General features: G+C 39.5%; 1 protein-coding gene across 1 annotated transcript in view; it reads right to left on the bottom strand.

The window, feature by feature from the left end:
- Positions 1-15,901, bottom strand: part of LOC140329915 (calpain-13-like) — a 70,465-nt gene that overhangs the window by 27,854 nt on the left and 26,710 nt on the right. The window contains exons 4-9 of the mRNA XM_072410307.1: positions 15,568-15,686; positions 12,060-12,193; positions 9,895-10,069; positions 8,113-8,187; positions 3,196-3,281; positions 466-540 (exon numbers count right to left, since the gene is read on the bottom strand). Of these exons, the coding sequence (XP_072266408.1) occupies positions 466-540; positions 3,196-3,281; positions 8,113-8,187; positions 9,895-10,069; positions 12,060-12,193; positions 15,568-15,686 (664 nt within the window). The remainder of the gene's footprint in view (positions 1-465; positions 541-3,195; positions 3,282-8,112; positions 8,188-9,894; positions 10,070-12,059; positions 12,194-15,567; positions 15,687-15,901) is intronic.

Genomic DNA, 15,901 nt, shown 5'->3' with positions numbered 1-15,901 from the left:
AACATAATATGTAGCGTTGTACATTATTAATATACTGATTAAACAGTATGTATATAGCACCAACATAATACATAGTGTTGTACAATATTATTCCGATTCAACAGTATGTATATAGAGCCAACATATTATGTAGTGTTGTACATTATTAATTTACTGATTAAACAGTATGTATATAACGCCAACATATTACATAGTGTTGTACATTATTTTTCTGATTCAACAGTATGTATATAGAGCCAACATATTATGTAGCACTGTACATTAAATAGACAGACAGATACAGACAGTGACACAGGAGTGAGTTAGAGAGGACCCTGCCCCGAAGAGCTTACAATCTAAGAATATAGGTTATGGGTCCCTCAGATGGGGACGGGGGGAGGAGAGAAAGAAGCTCGGGGGTGAGGCTTAGGAAAACTTTTGATCTGCTTATCAAACCATAAAACAAATGGCAATATATTGACCTACCAGAATTCTCCGTCGTTCCTCTGAACGTTCAGCCGTCTCCTGATTTCTGGTTGGACTCTGTCCCACTGAGGAGAACTGCAAGAGAATAAATAAACTGCACTTATTCACCATTCATTCATTCATTCATTCACATCATCATAAGCATAAGCATGAAAAACAATATATATTCCAAAAAGTTTCCTTGGTGTAGGTTTGGATCCCAAAGCAATTTTTTGTTTAATTTTTTTTTGGGGGGAGGTGGCCTTATTAACCAATAGGATAACATAGAAGTCAGTAGGGGCCAAACCCCTCCTACTGTCTAACGCATGTGCATTTTTTTTATACATTTGCAGGAAGACGCCTCACTTAATCTCACATCTGTGCAGTGCAAGGTCAGGTGATGTAAAGAAAAACCCCAGAGAAAAAAATGGCGACCCTGGAACGGCGAGCCCTGGAAAGAAGAAGGAAGCTGAACCAGCACAGGACTCACCAGGCTCGGTTTGTGGACAGGTTGAGGGATTTTCACTGGTAAAGGAAAGTGATTTTTTTGTGAAAATTCCCCTTTAAGGGCTCTATCTGTAAAGTATTCTTATTTCAATTTATTTTCAATTGATCTGTTGTGCACTTTTAATGATTGGCCACTAGGTGGCAGAACGAGTCATTGTTTTTAATAGGAACTGAAAGGAGAAGTGTAGAGAGATTCGACCATCTGTCAGCGAATTTCAGACGAATTCACAAGGAATAATTTATAAATAGAGCCCTAAGTCTCTGAATTAGCTGTTCATTTTTTACTTGCAGTTTTCAATAAGATAAACTTTATTAGAATTTTTCAGGATTTGTGAGCATTGCCCACGTTACCATCCCACTATACAAAACTCATTTCCCCCATTCTTGTTGTATATGTTTAGTTATTCCCTATAATCATCAGACATTGTGAATATTCCTGCAATTTGCTAATATTAGGATATTATAAGATATGCCTAAACACCATTACTGTATATTTATTTTTACTCTGAACAGCCCGCAGTGAGATAAACAGTCAGTCCAAGAAGACTCATTATTTCCACATCAAGAACATCAATTACTTCCACTGGCAGCCATATAATTACATGAGGGGTGTACATTATTTTCACTGCTAATGGATCAGAAATATATCTCAGCTTAACTGGCGTTAAAGGGGAACTACTGGGCATTTTGTAATCCCATTCATTTTGTCTTATTAGTGTAATGCCCCTGGAAAATCATTTGGATTCTGATTTCATGTCTTTAATTTTCATATTTGTATGAATGTTCTTTTATATTTTTAGAATGATAAATCACATGCAGGTTTAAAGCTCTGCCCTCTAGTGGCAGGTTAGTGAATCACTAGATAAAGACCCTATGGCACCTTTTAGAAACATTTAATGGACCCACAAGACAGCACAGTTACCTTTTATTTTATTTTTTTTGATAAACAATTGGAAAATTTGGGAATTCTGTTAAAAACCCCAAATTGCTTAAACCAATGTTTTGAATATGTAATGAGATAAACACCAGATTTATCTGCTGTCAGCTAAAATCAGCCAAATCTTTCCAGATTTTGCCTTTCTTTGCATTTTACTCTTGTGAATATTGGGAAAATTATCTGACTGGTTCTTTTATAACATCCCTGACCCCTCCCCTTGCTACCAATGTATCAATGATATAAAAAGTTACATTTTATACATTATACACTGACATTGTATGCTGTTGGGTCAATGTGCGATCTGTTCTGTAAGTTACATTGTATTTTATTATTCTGGTGGTGTCGGGGTGCAGGTAAGTTAAAGCTCCCGCCACAATAAAATAGAATTGAAATTTGTTCCTCAATAGCCACCAAGGATATCATGAGTGCACTGAATGGCATTCCAGTCCAAGATAAACTATAACTCGCCTGCCATGACTTTCAGAACTCAGGGACTTTTATCCCCAAAATAATGAGGGTCCTTTTCCCCAAGAACCAGTGCCAGATGTTGATGGGTATTGGGCTATTCAAAATAAATAGGTGGCCGTCCCCCGCTTTGGGTGAAATGATTTTAGAAAAGTAATAATAAATAGATTAAGTAATAAATACAGTGTTGGCAGGTATGTGATACATTAGCCCACCCTGGCTGCCATGACCTCCTGGGGATGCCACTAGGGGTGCCAGAGAGCTCCATTGCTGGGCATACTAGCTACATTCTTTGTGTGGCAGGCTAGTTGGCACTTGGACGGTGGGAATACATTTTTGTTTTTTAATTTTTGTTTTTAGAGAAATATTGCTGGCAGCTAAACACAATACATCAGCCATTCTCATCTGTTCATCAAATGATTACTAGGAAATGTTCCTGGTTGACCTCTCACTTGATTAATTCTGGATCCAACACCACTGACATTGCACCAATGTCTTTTTAAAATAAAGGTGGCATTCTGTTTTTTTTGGGGTCAACCTTCCTCAATGGCCACCAATCTAAAGTCAATATTCTTCCTACTGACCCCCAATTATTTTACCAGGGATTCCCTATGACTTGAAAATTGATTCCAAGAAATTCTCAGGGGTGAAAAGATTGAGAGATTCTGCAATCCATACTGGTTTCTTGCAGATGGATTCACCTGGTACACATTCATCATATTTTAATAAGGTGAATGTAACTGTGGAATGCAGGGTGAATCCCACTGAATCTTATTAATGATTGGTAAATACACTTCTCTGGTTTTACAATTTTTAATAATGTTATTCCTCATTCTTCTCACCGATCACTCCAGCGCCCGTTCCATTCACCCTGACCCCAAGGATTCCACACTCGGACGATGTCTTCAATTTTGTTGTTATATTCGATCTAGGGGACACAAACAGTTATTTTGGCGATAACAAAAAGCAAATGATTTCATGTGAAGGACAGATGCCAGTGTAACACTTTCAGGAAATTATTACTTCTCGTAGTTCTCCCTAACAATGCATTTATCTGCTTTTCCTCTCAGAGCCATAATTATTCAGGCATCGCTCAGGTCATCATCTATTTCTTGGACTGATATGTTGGCTCAGAGATGACACATTTATGTAAGTTCTGGTGTCTGTTAAGTTCTTGGCTGGGTTTACAAATATTTGGGACCCATCAGCCCCCTTATGCATTCTGTTTGTAAGTTGCAACAAAGTTACAATGTTCACTAATGTCTGGGGAGGGAAGACTAAGGAAATGCTTCATTTTGCTTGCAGCAAGCTAGTGATAAAATCTCATTACAGAAAAAAGTGGATGAATTTGTGTTATTTTTTATTTAATACTATACTGATACTGTACTGTATATTAATAAATGAAAGGTGTTAGTTCATGCAGATTTGTAAAGTTACAGAAATGCTCACTTTCAAATGAAATCATAGCCAGCACCAAGTTTTTTGGATGTGGTTGAGAAGTCTTAGAGCCTCTGTCAGGTTTTACTGCCATTTAAGTCATTTCATATTTTTGGCTCTGCATTGCATTGCCCAGGTATATGTGATGCAATATCTGGTCGTGCCAGCAGATGGCAGTGTTCTCATAGGATTCACAAATAAGTTTTTATGTGGACACCAAGTTTATGTCCAATGATCATGGAAAGGGAAGGACAAAAAAAGATTCTAAAAGGAGATATCTTTGTCAGTATAATTTGCTTTTATTAGTTTAACTGCAGAGTCTGAGGGCACAGAACAATGCAATGCTGATTATAAACACTGTGATATAGTGCTGCTTTTTGTGCTGCAGCTGAGCAGTTGATGCATTATTGTTTGCAGTCAGTGCGTATATCCAGAGCAGTTTATATTCTATACCAGACTTTAAAGTTGTACAGAATCTGACCGACTTACATCAATGAGGATCACCCAGGTTCTCCCGTGATAGTCTATTCACTCCAGTCTTGGGGGGATTTATTAAATCAGACTCCTTATATTTTGGTGGTTGGAGATTGAGTAGAAGTAGGCTCAGGCCTGCTTCAGGTTCAGGTATCCCATGGGGCTCCAGGTGATTGGCACCTTACCAGCTGCTCGGCCGCTCTCACCAGAGGGTTGGTTCTTAAAAACCATCATCTGCAAATGTGACACCTAGTGGTGGTGAGCGGTACTGTAGCACTCACTGGCCCCCCCATTCATTCTCCATAGAGGTGTCGCCGTGGCAAGGCTGCGTGTAACGTCTCTCCAGAGGCAGCGGTTCCCTGGTATGAGGAAGCCGTAACCGCACTGCAATCTCATGACCAGTGTGACCAAGCCCAATACTTTAATCCAAAGCTATGTGCACCTATTATACTGTGGTCAGTTAAAAAGGAACAGTTGTGTTTGTCTTGGAAGAAACTGTCTATAGTGCTCCCTCACCATCGCCCATCAACCTGGGGATGACCTGGGGGGTGCAACGAGGATGCAACGGGGTGCTGCTTGCTTGACGTCACCCCTAGCTTCTCCATAGATCTGTACAGCGCTGTGTGTACAGCTCTCATTCATTCTACTGTCATTGAAGATGTTTAGGAAAATTGTTTCCAGTGAAAATAATCTATAGCAGTGTTTCCCGGACAGGGATCCTCCAGAGGTTGCTTGAGCAATGAGCAGCTTGCATCTCTCAGGTTTAGGGGACCCCAATGATTTGGTTATCTGTAAGGGTGACATTCTTCCCAATGGCCAGAGATGTAAGAGGAATTCTTCCCACTGACCACCACACTAATATACTGTGAGCTGTGGATACAGTAATTATAGAAGGGGTTCCCTGAGACCTAAAATGTTATTTCAAGGGTTCCCCCATGTTAAAAAGGTCGAGAAACGCTGAACTAACACTTACATTTACCATCCCAACAAGTAAGAAAATGGAGATTTGTATTTTTTGTACTCAGGTGACCTTGGAAAGTTGTATTTAGTTTTTCTTCTTTAATGTTTACATTGGAAATTGTTGTCACCTTTCCAAGCTTTGCTAAACAATTTGAACACGGGAGCCGTATTGACATTGAAAGCGTTTCAGCTTTGTCTCATTTAATATTGTCTTTGTGCAAATACATTTGTTCTTTGGCCAAAACCATGTTGAGTTACCTGACACCACTTCTCGCACAATGGGTGACTTCAGAACTCCAGTTGGCACAATGTTTTGTTTGGGTTCCCATCATTAATGAAAGTGGAGAGGGGGGTTGTTGCTTTTGTAGTGGAAAAGCCACGCAAAGCATTCTATTTGCCCTGGGGTAGTTGTATGAGGTACAGAACCACCCCCCGCGTGCCATAATAATACTTCAGAGAGCACAGATTCTTCATTCAGACGCTGATTACATCATGTCATCACTATTCATAATAATTCAGGAGGTTTTCTAGGAAATCTTCCATCTGAGACCCAACATAGTGAATGATGAGTAGGGATGAGCGAGCGAGAACATTAAGTTCGATCTTGCAGCGAATCAGGCCTTTCTCGGGCGTGAACAGCCCTCTGATTTGCCGAGAGGTTGTGCTGAAAAGGAGCATCATGCAGCCCTGGAAATCCTCTGTGATCCCCGGGCATTAGAGGTTATTTAACCTCTAGTGACTCGGGGATCACACACTCTTCTCAATGAATGCAGCCACAGCTGCAATTATTGAGAAGATGCCTAGCACAGGAGAACCTCCTGACATTGTAATATAAGTATCTCTTACATTTGTATCTGTAACGTATCATTTGTAAGAGATACTTATATTACAATGTCAGGAGGTTCTCCTTTGCCGGGCATCTTCTCAATAATTGCAGCTGTGGCTGCATTCATTGAGAAGAGTGCGTGATCCCCGGGTCACTAGAGGTCAATTTACCTCTAGTGCCCCGGGGATCGCCAACAGGATTCCCAGGGAATCCTGTGAATCCCCTGTGAATCCTGTTATAATTTCCTCGATCTTCCGATGGTTTCACAAAATCAGTTTGCCGAAATTTCGTAGAATCAACGGAAGTTCAAGGAAATTTTTGCGAGCCAATGCGAGCCTAATGATGGGCCAATGACTTGAGCAGACTGGGCACTCCTAACCTAAGGGATACTTATTCTTCACCCAGATCCTTTTCTTAAACCTTGATGAAGGGGCCCCTTTTGAATCCTTAGCTGTTTATATGACACTCTTTAATAAATCCTCTAATACATCTGAGTGCAGCCTACCTGGGATAATACTTTCCTTCCTCTTTGGTCCTTTTCTGCTATAAATTGCCAGACATTTTCTCTGTATAGGGCAAATGTGCTCCATGCAACAGAAACCAAAAAAGAGTAGGGTTTTCTTTGCAGGCAAATTATATTGTGGTAATTTTAGAACAACATTTCAAGATCATATTGTACAATAAAAATAGTTTAAAGCCATAGGATTATATTTTTCGGGTCTGTCCTTTTGAAGTCATGGGGTATCTTGCCCTAAAGCTAGACAAGGTGATCCCTAGTTAGATCAAGGAATCGCAGCTTCAAACCCCTCGCGTTTCGCCGTCTGGCGTGGGATTGGAGTGGGATCCCTCTCAGCTGCACACGCTGCATGAATAGAACTTCATAGTCACATTACTACACTGATTTGGAAACAGGAAATATATATTTGGAACGCCTATTACCACCTTCCCATGAACACCCTACCATGGTGAAACATTCTGTTACACGGCCTCTACTCATCCCTTGAAGAAGCCAGACGGTGAAACGCGTCAGGTTTGAAGCCATGAGTCCTTGATCTAGGGATTACCTTGTCTAGTTTTAGGGTCAGATACCCCATGACTTCAATGGGACAGACCTGAAACATATAATCCTATGGCTGTAAATAAACTAATATTATTGTACTATATGCTCTTGAATTTTTGTTACAAAATTACCACAATACACATTCCTGCAATGAAACCCCTACTCTCTTTCTTTTTTTAGTGTTGTTGCATAAGCACTTTTACGGGGGACGGCCATTTATGTAAACAAACAGAAGGAGGGATTACCTTTTACCATTTTTTTGCAAATATGCTCCATTGTTAGTCATTCCTGTTGGCCATCCATACCCAACTGACCCCTGAAGGCCGCCATGATTAACTTTTAGGTAGACTCAGTCCAGGGAATAGATTGTGACCCTGGATTATGCCTGAATAAAGATGGCAATGTCCTTTCCATTCCAAGTCCATTAGAAAGTTATTTTTCTTATACCCACAAACCCTGATATAGGAGAGGGAAATGGCCACACCAACCCCTAAATTAATGGGGGAAGTGCTATGATTCCTGGAGTGGCAATAAATACCTGAACGCATAATACTTACACATGTAAAAAAATATATCAGCATGAATATACTTACTAAAATGAAATCTATCATGCTGGGGATTCCGCTATCCATAATTTTTGCTAAAAATTGGCTAAAACAAATACCACCCAGTTATTTAGGAATCACAAAACATTGCCTAGGCACCAGGAAATCCTCAAAAGTTTGTAATTTCCTAAGAAGTGAAGGTGTCCCAAGGGCAGATCCAGACCAATCTCGGGATTGAGTAATCCTGCACGACTCCTGGTGCCATCTGCTCCCCTTGCATTGCGGCTCTGGTTCACATATGACAGCTGGTGGCAATGAGCAGTGTCGTACCACCCACTGCCACCCCCATTCATTCTCCATGGGGCTGCCTCATTTAGAAGCCACTTCCAACATCTTCTCCAAGGTTCCCCAGTGGTTCACTGGCATGAACGCAACCTCATTGCAAGCATTGTCTTACCTGCAAACCATCCGTAACTGTGTAGGCATGACCTTGTACAAGTCCATTCTGCAGTTCCATATTTCCAGTATGAAACTAAAACAAAACACAGATTAGAAATTCAGTGATTTCAATGAGCAGTAGGTGAAGCTTACTGGGAAGTAGAATATATATATATATATATATATATATATATTGGGATAGAGATGAATAAAGGGTAAAGCTCGGTTCTGACCTGCTTCGGGATAGAGCAATTCGGGTCCTGGCATTTGGCACCTTGCTAGTCACTTGCACCGCAGTGCTGGTTCTTAGTGAACCAGCATCTGCAGATTTGCTAATGGTTGGCAGTGAGTGGTACTGTACCACACAGTGCTGCCCCATTCATTCTCTATGGAGCTGTCAGGGGTGAAAGCTCTTCATAGCATCTCCCTTGAGGCAGCAGTTCACTAGCATTTGGAATTGGTAAGTACATCATAACCCCACATTACCAGTCTGGACATACCCTAATTGTTCCAAAAATTGTCTCATATTATTAGAGTAGGGGTTCATAGATGAGCTTGTTTAAATGTTAGTTTATAACCCAGGAATGGTGGTGATCAAGATCCAGGAGACTCAACAGTCTCTATTTATTAATTTTTCCCCCAGCAGAATTCTCCGAAATTTGCTGGTGGTAAATTCTATGGGCGAATTTTTCTACATGTCTCCTATTCTGCCACCTAGAGGCCAATCATCAAAAGTGCACAACTGTCCCAATAGGAAATAAATAGGAAAGAAATACATTTTATGAGCAAACATAAGATACATTGTTGGCATTTGATCTGCTTACAATACCATATTGCTATCATGACATTTAATATACGGGTGCAAATGCAAAACAATTACTTTTTTGCTGTACAACTCCAAGCTTTAGGGTACTCTATTATTTTGGAATGGGCTGCTAATGCACTTCAACACAACCAGTAATACATCTGCATTTTTCCCCCAATGCAAAGCACCACAACACACAGTGTGTTCACATCTGCGCAATGGTGTGATGGGTATATCCAAAAGAATGCTAATAGAATCAATGCATCTGAAGTTAGCATTAAAACAGGAAATAATGAAAAAAATAATTTTATTTGCATTTACAAAAACCATTGTATGTCATAATAAAAGAATACTGATGTGATGCAATATTTAGTTGGAAACGTATTATATTTGTGTTAAACCCAAAAAAGTCCCTGTTGTTATCTGGATTGTGTATGATGTGTAAATTTATCTAAGTTCAACTCTGACTGTTTGGAAATATGTTGCAAAAAATCCTTTGAAAAACCAATAAAAATTTTGGAAATACAAATGAATGCTAACACAATGCACATAGAGCCTTATGTGGTATGCTTGGTTACCACAACACAATAGTAATATTAGAATCTACCATTAAGCCAAACCACCATTATAACAAAAGCAAAGCTTGAATCGGCCAAGTTACTCTCATCAGCCAATATATTTCCAATAATATTGGCTGAGAAAATAATTCAGCATTCTCAGGGACTAGACATAAACATCCTGGATCATTGTGCACCAGTATCTGCTTTCATATTTCATTACCCAAATGACCAAAGCAATGAACATGAGGTTAGAACCAATATTTCGATTTGTTGGGAAATGTCACCAAGTGATTTTGGTGTTTTTGACACTCTAGAGAGTTTGGTACAGCTGCACAGGGTGGCCCTAAGAGTCCAAGCCTCATCTAGAAGTCATGGCTGGTTTTTAGTTGGGGGTATTGGTTTGGAAAGTAGTTTGGGGTATTTATGGTTTCCTTACCTCTCCTGGAGTTGTACATCCCATGAGGGATCCAGATCTTGCTGCTGCCAGGACAATATCACGGAGGTCCGGTGGAGGTTTAGATAAGTTGAAGTCCAGCTGTACCCCTCCGGTGAAATCCACCAGGGCCTCAGAAATGAACCCCCAGTGCAGATTCTGGTAAGAGCCACGTAACCTGTCAGGATAGACACAACAATAATGAAATATGAACAAAAATGTCATGGGGTACAATAAAATAGTAAAACACCAGCAATGCACAGTACCCTATAACACCTACAATTCTTGCAACTCATAGGTGTAACATGGAACATGATATTGTAATCATAATTTGGGTGCTGCATGGAGACCTCTTGGTATGCAAATGTGCTTTTACTGTGAAAATAGTTAGGAAAAAAAATTATAGAAAATTACATGGTTTTTAAAATGTTTTCATTAGGGACATGATCCTAAGGTTTCCCAAGACCCCCTCTCCCCACTGAGGAAGCTTGGTGACAATTAGGGATGAGCGACAAGGCCAGTCTTGCAGAAATTTCCTGGAACTTCTGATGGGTCTGCGAAATTTCGGAGAACCGATTTTGCAGACCCGTCGGAAGTTCGAGGAAATTACAGGATGATTCCCACGGCTGCATTCATTAATGAACACAGCAGCGGGACTGACAGGAGGATCCATCAAAGGAAAGGAAAATCCTGATCACGTTTGAGCTGTCATCAGGGTTTACCTTTCCTCAGCCAATCACATAGCAGTGGAGGTGATGAATGGGAAGACTTGTCATTTAACCTCTAGTGCCCAGGGGTTGCACACTGACAGGAGGATTCCCATGGCTGTGCTAATGAATGAATGCAGCCGTAGGAATCGTTACAGGATGATTCCCACGGCTGCATTCATTGATAAGCACAGCTGCCGTATTCCTCCAGTCAGTGTGAGTCTCCCGGCTGTGCTCATCAATGAATACAGCTGTGGGAATCATCACAGGATGATTTCCACCACTGCATTAATTCATGAGCAAAGCCGGGAGACTCCTGTGTTCTTGGATAGAGAATCGCTATCCAAGAACACATACAACAGTTTTGGTAGGGCTGCAAGAGCAATCAGGGGAGTGGAGCTGTCAGCTCCGCTCCCCTGATTGCTCTTGCAGGTCACGAAAAATTTGAATTCAATGGCCGAATTCACAAGGCCGTTCTTGCTTACATGTTAGATAAGTGAGAAAGGCCGGATTCGCTGCGAGATCGAATTTAGAAATCTTGCTTGCTCTTTAATACTGACAATATTATGTTGAGTCTTTTGCCTTTATATTGGCAGTGGCTTCAAAAATGCATGTTCTGAAAATACCCAATAAAAAAAGAACACATTTTAGCAAATTCCTTATGTTCAATTCATCTTTAATTTTTTTAATTCTACATGTTTCATCAGGTCCACATGACAACCCACCTCCACCCAGCATTTCTGGTGACTTCTATTCTCAGATGCTTTGCCTATACCAGTGGCAGGTGTTTTTTTAAAACCATATCCCTAACTGTACTAAACTACTATATTTTCTAATTTTGTTCACTTAGCATTTGGTCCCATGACTTTCCTAAATTTGATGACATTACCATATTGCAATAAACTCACAAAATTGGAAAGACAAATTTGCAAAATTCTGAAAATCAGCTTCCTCTAACAATTAGGATTTTTGCAACAGAGATGCGTTTGTAAAATTGTTTGCCTATCCCTAAATGGAATCTTATTTGTAAGGTGACAGCAAAGTTCACTCTCAGTGGGTCCATTGGACTCAATCGGCCTGATTAATTAAAGCTCTCCAAGGCTGGAGAGGGTGCACTTTCATCAGTCATACTGGGTAATCCAGCAAACTTGGAATGGATGTGGTCCGGGATTTTAAATAATTGCTAGCAAATAGCAAATGATTTTAAGAAATCAATTCCTCTCAGGTCAGTTTAAGTGACCCCAATGATCTTTTTGGCTATCTGTAAGGGTGACATTCTTCCCACTGACCACCACACTAATATACTGTGAGCTGTGGATACAATAATTGTAGCTTGAGTTCCCTGAGACACAAAAGGTATTTCTAGGGTTCTTCCATGCTATAAAGCGTAGGAAACACTGTTCTAGATATTTAATTGAACATTGAATAATATTTTTATCATATTGGTGTAATCATTCCTACTTGGCATAAGCTTTCTCCAGCAGAGATGGCCAAAACTCATTATTGCTCCTTGGCTGGACCGACAAGTATCTTCCATTGAGGAAAGGTAAACGGTCATCGACCACCACGTCCACCCATTCGCCGTATTGCCAGAACTGCAAAAGAGGAAAAGCAGGCAGCAATCAGCACACAAAGGGAGTTAATCACTACATAACAAATAGATTCATTGTAAAGGGTTTCCTTTGGATTTTATCAATGTACAAATATAAAACTGATTTACATAGACCGTGAAAGAAAAGGCACAAAAGAAAAGTTAATAATTGTGAATCTGAAAGTAAACAAAAAAAAAAGAGATTTATTTAAACATAATAATTAAACCAAAAACCAAAAGCCATTTACGATGGAGAACAGACTGGTTAGTTATATTTCTGTGTTTTGAAACATAGAGAGGGCAGTTTCGGTTGCCCCAAAGTGTGTTCCCATTACAAATGATTGGACTGTCTAAACACATATGTGTCAAATTAATTTTATTCTTTAGTTCCTGTGCTGTAAGTGCAACAAGTAAAGAAACTTTATAGAAGAACGAGACCAAACTTTAAAAAAACCATCATCATATATATACATGGGGGTCAAATAAAGGGGGTTCCTGTCATTGGGGTCTGTGGTTATGGCAAAGGAATTTAAAAGACCCACCAATGGTTTGTTCCAAAGATCTCCAAGGATTGTGGTGCAATGAGCAGCATATAATTAAGGTCAGTTCCCCAATTTCTAAAAGGGGATGTTCACACCTGCTTTGATATTCCATGGCTCCTTGTCCCTCGCCCGAGTACTTGCACAGCAGCGCTGGATCAAAAAGAACCTGTGGCTGCACAAATGGCAGCAGGTGGTGGTGCCGGACTCTTTTAAAGTCTTTTTACTTTCTTTTATCATAACTAAAAACCCTGATATATGAAAAAGGGGAGCGATGGCCATTGCATCCCTTAAATCCATAAAGTATTTTATGCTTGACCTTTGACAAATATGTAAGAAGATATTCTGGACATTTTGAAGTTGGGTGTGACACTCCTTGGAGTTTCCTTACATTGACTGTACATTCCAAGTTTAATGTTCTATTTTATTGTGGGGTGCACCTCTGTAGGAATTTTGCTCTTCTGACATTTGGGATATGGTAATGGGGTGAAAATAAGATCAAGATTAATGCAATGATTTTGTCTGTAGATACAACAGAACGGGGGAGGACATTACTTCAAAGTGAGGGAAATCCCATCATATGCAGTTATCACTAAAAAAGTAGTGCCTATTGGGAGAGTTGTCTTATATTGTATATAGATACCTTTTTTATTTTTGTTATTTTTATTCCAGAATAAGCCCTTTTTTTTTTTAGCAAAATCCTCATTTATGTCATAGACCTCTCCTCTTTAAATTGCGTTGTGTGCTGCTCCAGCTCCTATTCCCAATCCTTTACCTTCTTACCTAACAGCTGGGAAAAGGGTAATTTTTTAGTGTTGCTTGAGTGCCAGCTCTGTGTTTGCTCGGACTGCTGACATTACACCGAAGATGGCAGCACCCAGCAGCAGTCTTGGGGCTTTTTGGATATCTACTCATGGCAGGGTTATAACATATCTAAATTACATTAAATAATATAATATCCAAGAGTATACTCCAATGGGAAGCCTGTTGTTGTAATGAATGGACTGGTATCTTTAAATGAAAAGGAATGCTAATGTCACAAGCCTAAACATCTTGCACTGGATAAATACATTTGTATAAAGTTTTGCACACAGTTTGCATTTCTTGGATTTATTGGGTCTGGTTGAGCTGTTCCATCCAGCACATTAACTATCTCAGGTTTGCATTATGATGACACAACACATGAATATCTAGGCTTCCTACGTGACCGCTGCCATAAGTGGCTCCCATTCTGTATGAAAAGCAGGAACCTTAAACAAATCCGTGAATCTTTATGTCGATGTATTGTTGTTCCGCCCCATTATAGACAATGCCAGAGAGAACTGCAGGCTCATCATAAACATTCGGCATGCAAAGTAACCACAGCAGGCCTAGGCGGTCATGTTGAATATACAAATGTTTGCAAAGAGGGATGCGTGCTTTGCTTGTTGTTTGCACGTTGTTTAAAATAGAATTACCAGTGTAATCCAGATGAGAGAACAAAGTCAAGTCTTAGGAAAACACAGGATTAGGGTGTTATCTAACCCATCTGAAACCTGAGAAGACCTCGTGTAATGGACGGGATTGTACTTAGACATTAAGGACCATTGATATGCATGGACAGGTGAGCTGCTATGTGAATGGTCCCAGTCCAAATGCAAGGTAACCCAGGAATGAGAAGTCCAAAAACCTTTGCTGGACTTTGTATGACCTTCATCAACGGAATAGAAGAAAACTGCAACCAAATCCAATACAGCCTGAATGGGCTCAAACTCTTCCACAGCTTTATTTTCCCAGACAATGCAGTGATACGGGGGGGAAGACTTAAATATAAGATATAAATCTTCCATATACCACGTCACTCCCCAAATAAAAGTAGGCAGTCCATTCAACTCAGCATGTCAGATAATATGGAAAACATCTGAGGATATAGGGAGAGGGGCATTTCCAAGTTATCGGCCCTCACTAGGTAGCTGTTGTTCCTTTCCCCAACAAATTGGTCAAATGGTTCTGTGGATCCGTTAGCTATTCATTCGGACACAGCTATATAACATGTAGTTATACAGAATCCCCTAGGTTGCTTGTTACACTGCTATCTTTTTATTTAAACACACCTGAGCCTTAGGTAACATGGAAACACCAGGCTGTCAGGAAGGTTTTCTATGGAAAATAAAAGAAAGGGATTACTATATATTACAGTATACCCGAGCCATGACATTTTATGTGACATTATTTTAACCACTTACTAATTGGGCACTGCAGGACACAGTGAATTTTTGGTTGTCATATTATTGGATTTTTTATTTAAAATTATTTTGTTTGACTGTTTATTGGGTATTATTTATCTATGTAGGTGGAAGTAAACAGGTAAGTGGTCAAAAGTTCCTTTTCTTTGTATATGCCTTCTGTTATTTTCCATGTCCTTTTCTTTTTCTTTGTATTTCTTTTCTTTCAATTCCTTTCCTTCCCCTTTCCTTTTTTTTCCCCGTTTAACATCCTTTCACTGTGACTTTTCTTTTCTTTCACTTTTATTTTGTTTCCTTTTCCTACCCTATCGTTTTCTTTCCTATTCTTATTAATTCATTTCCCTTTGCTTATCCTATTCACTTTTCTATTTTCTCATTTTATTCCTCTTCCATTTTTTGTTTTTTTTTTCCATTTCCCTTTCTTTTTTCTTTTGCTTCCTTGCCTTTCCCTTTCCCTTCATTTTGCTTCCATTTCCTTTCTCTTTTTACTTTCTCTTTACTTTTTTTTTCTTCTCATTTTCACCCCCCTACATATCCTTTTGGTTCCTTAATATTCCTTTTTTTTCCTTTATATTCCTATATCTTGCCTCTCCCTTTCTGGAGGAATTTCTTACCCTAAAGTGAAAGATTCCGGCATATTTGTGTGTGAACTCCTGGTCTTTGGGAACTACATTTTCCAGAAACCTCCGGTGCAAAGTTAAAGCTCCAACAGCTGAAAGAACCCAGCAGTCACCTAAAGAAACACACACACATGTTATAGATTGATGAATCACATAATTGTATAAATAAAAGTAATAATCCAAATAACAATTTTCAATTATCATGATATAAATAATTTTAATGATTTACCCTTACAAAAAAGAAAAATAAATAAAAGATGCATCCAGAAATAATCATTAGCGTTGGTTATAGGAAAGAAAAAAGAAGAATATGTTTGTATATATTTGG

Source organism: Pyxicephalus adspersus, chromosome 4 (assembly GCF_032062135.1).
Source record: "Pyxicephalus adspersus chromosome 4, UCB_Pads_2.0, whole genome shotgun sequence".
In the NCBI taxonomy this organism is placed as follows: domain Eukaryota; kingdom Metazoa; phylum Chordata; class Amphibia; order Anura; family Pyxicephalidae; genus Pyxicephalus; species Pyxicephalus adspersus.
The sequence above is the reverse complement of the archived record's forward strand: the minus strand, read 5'-3'. Positions and strand labels throughout refer to the sequence as shown.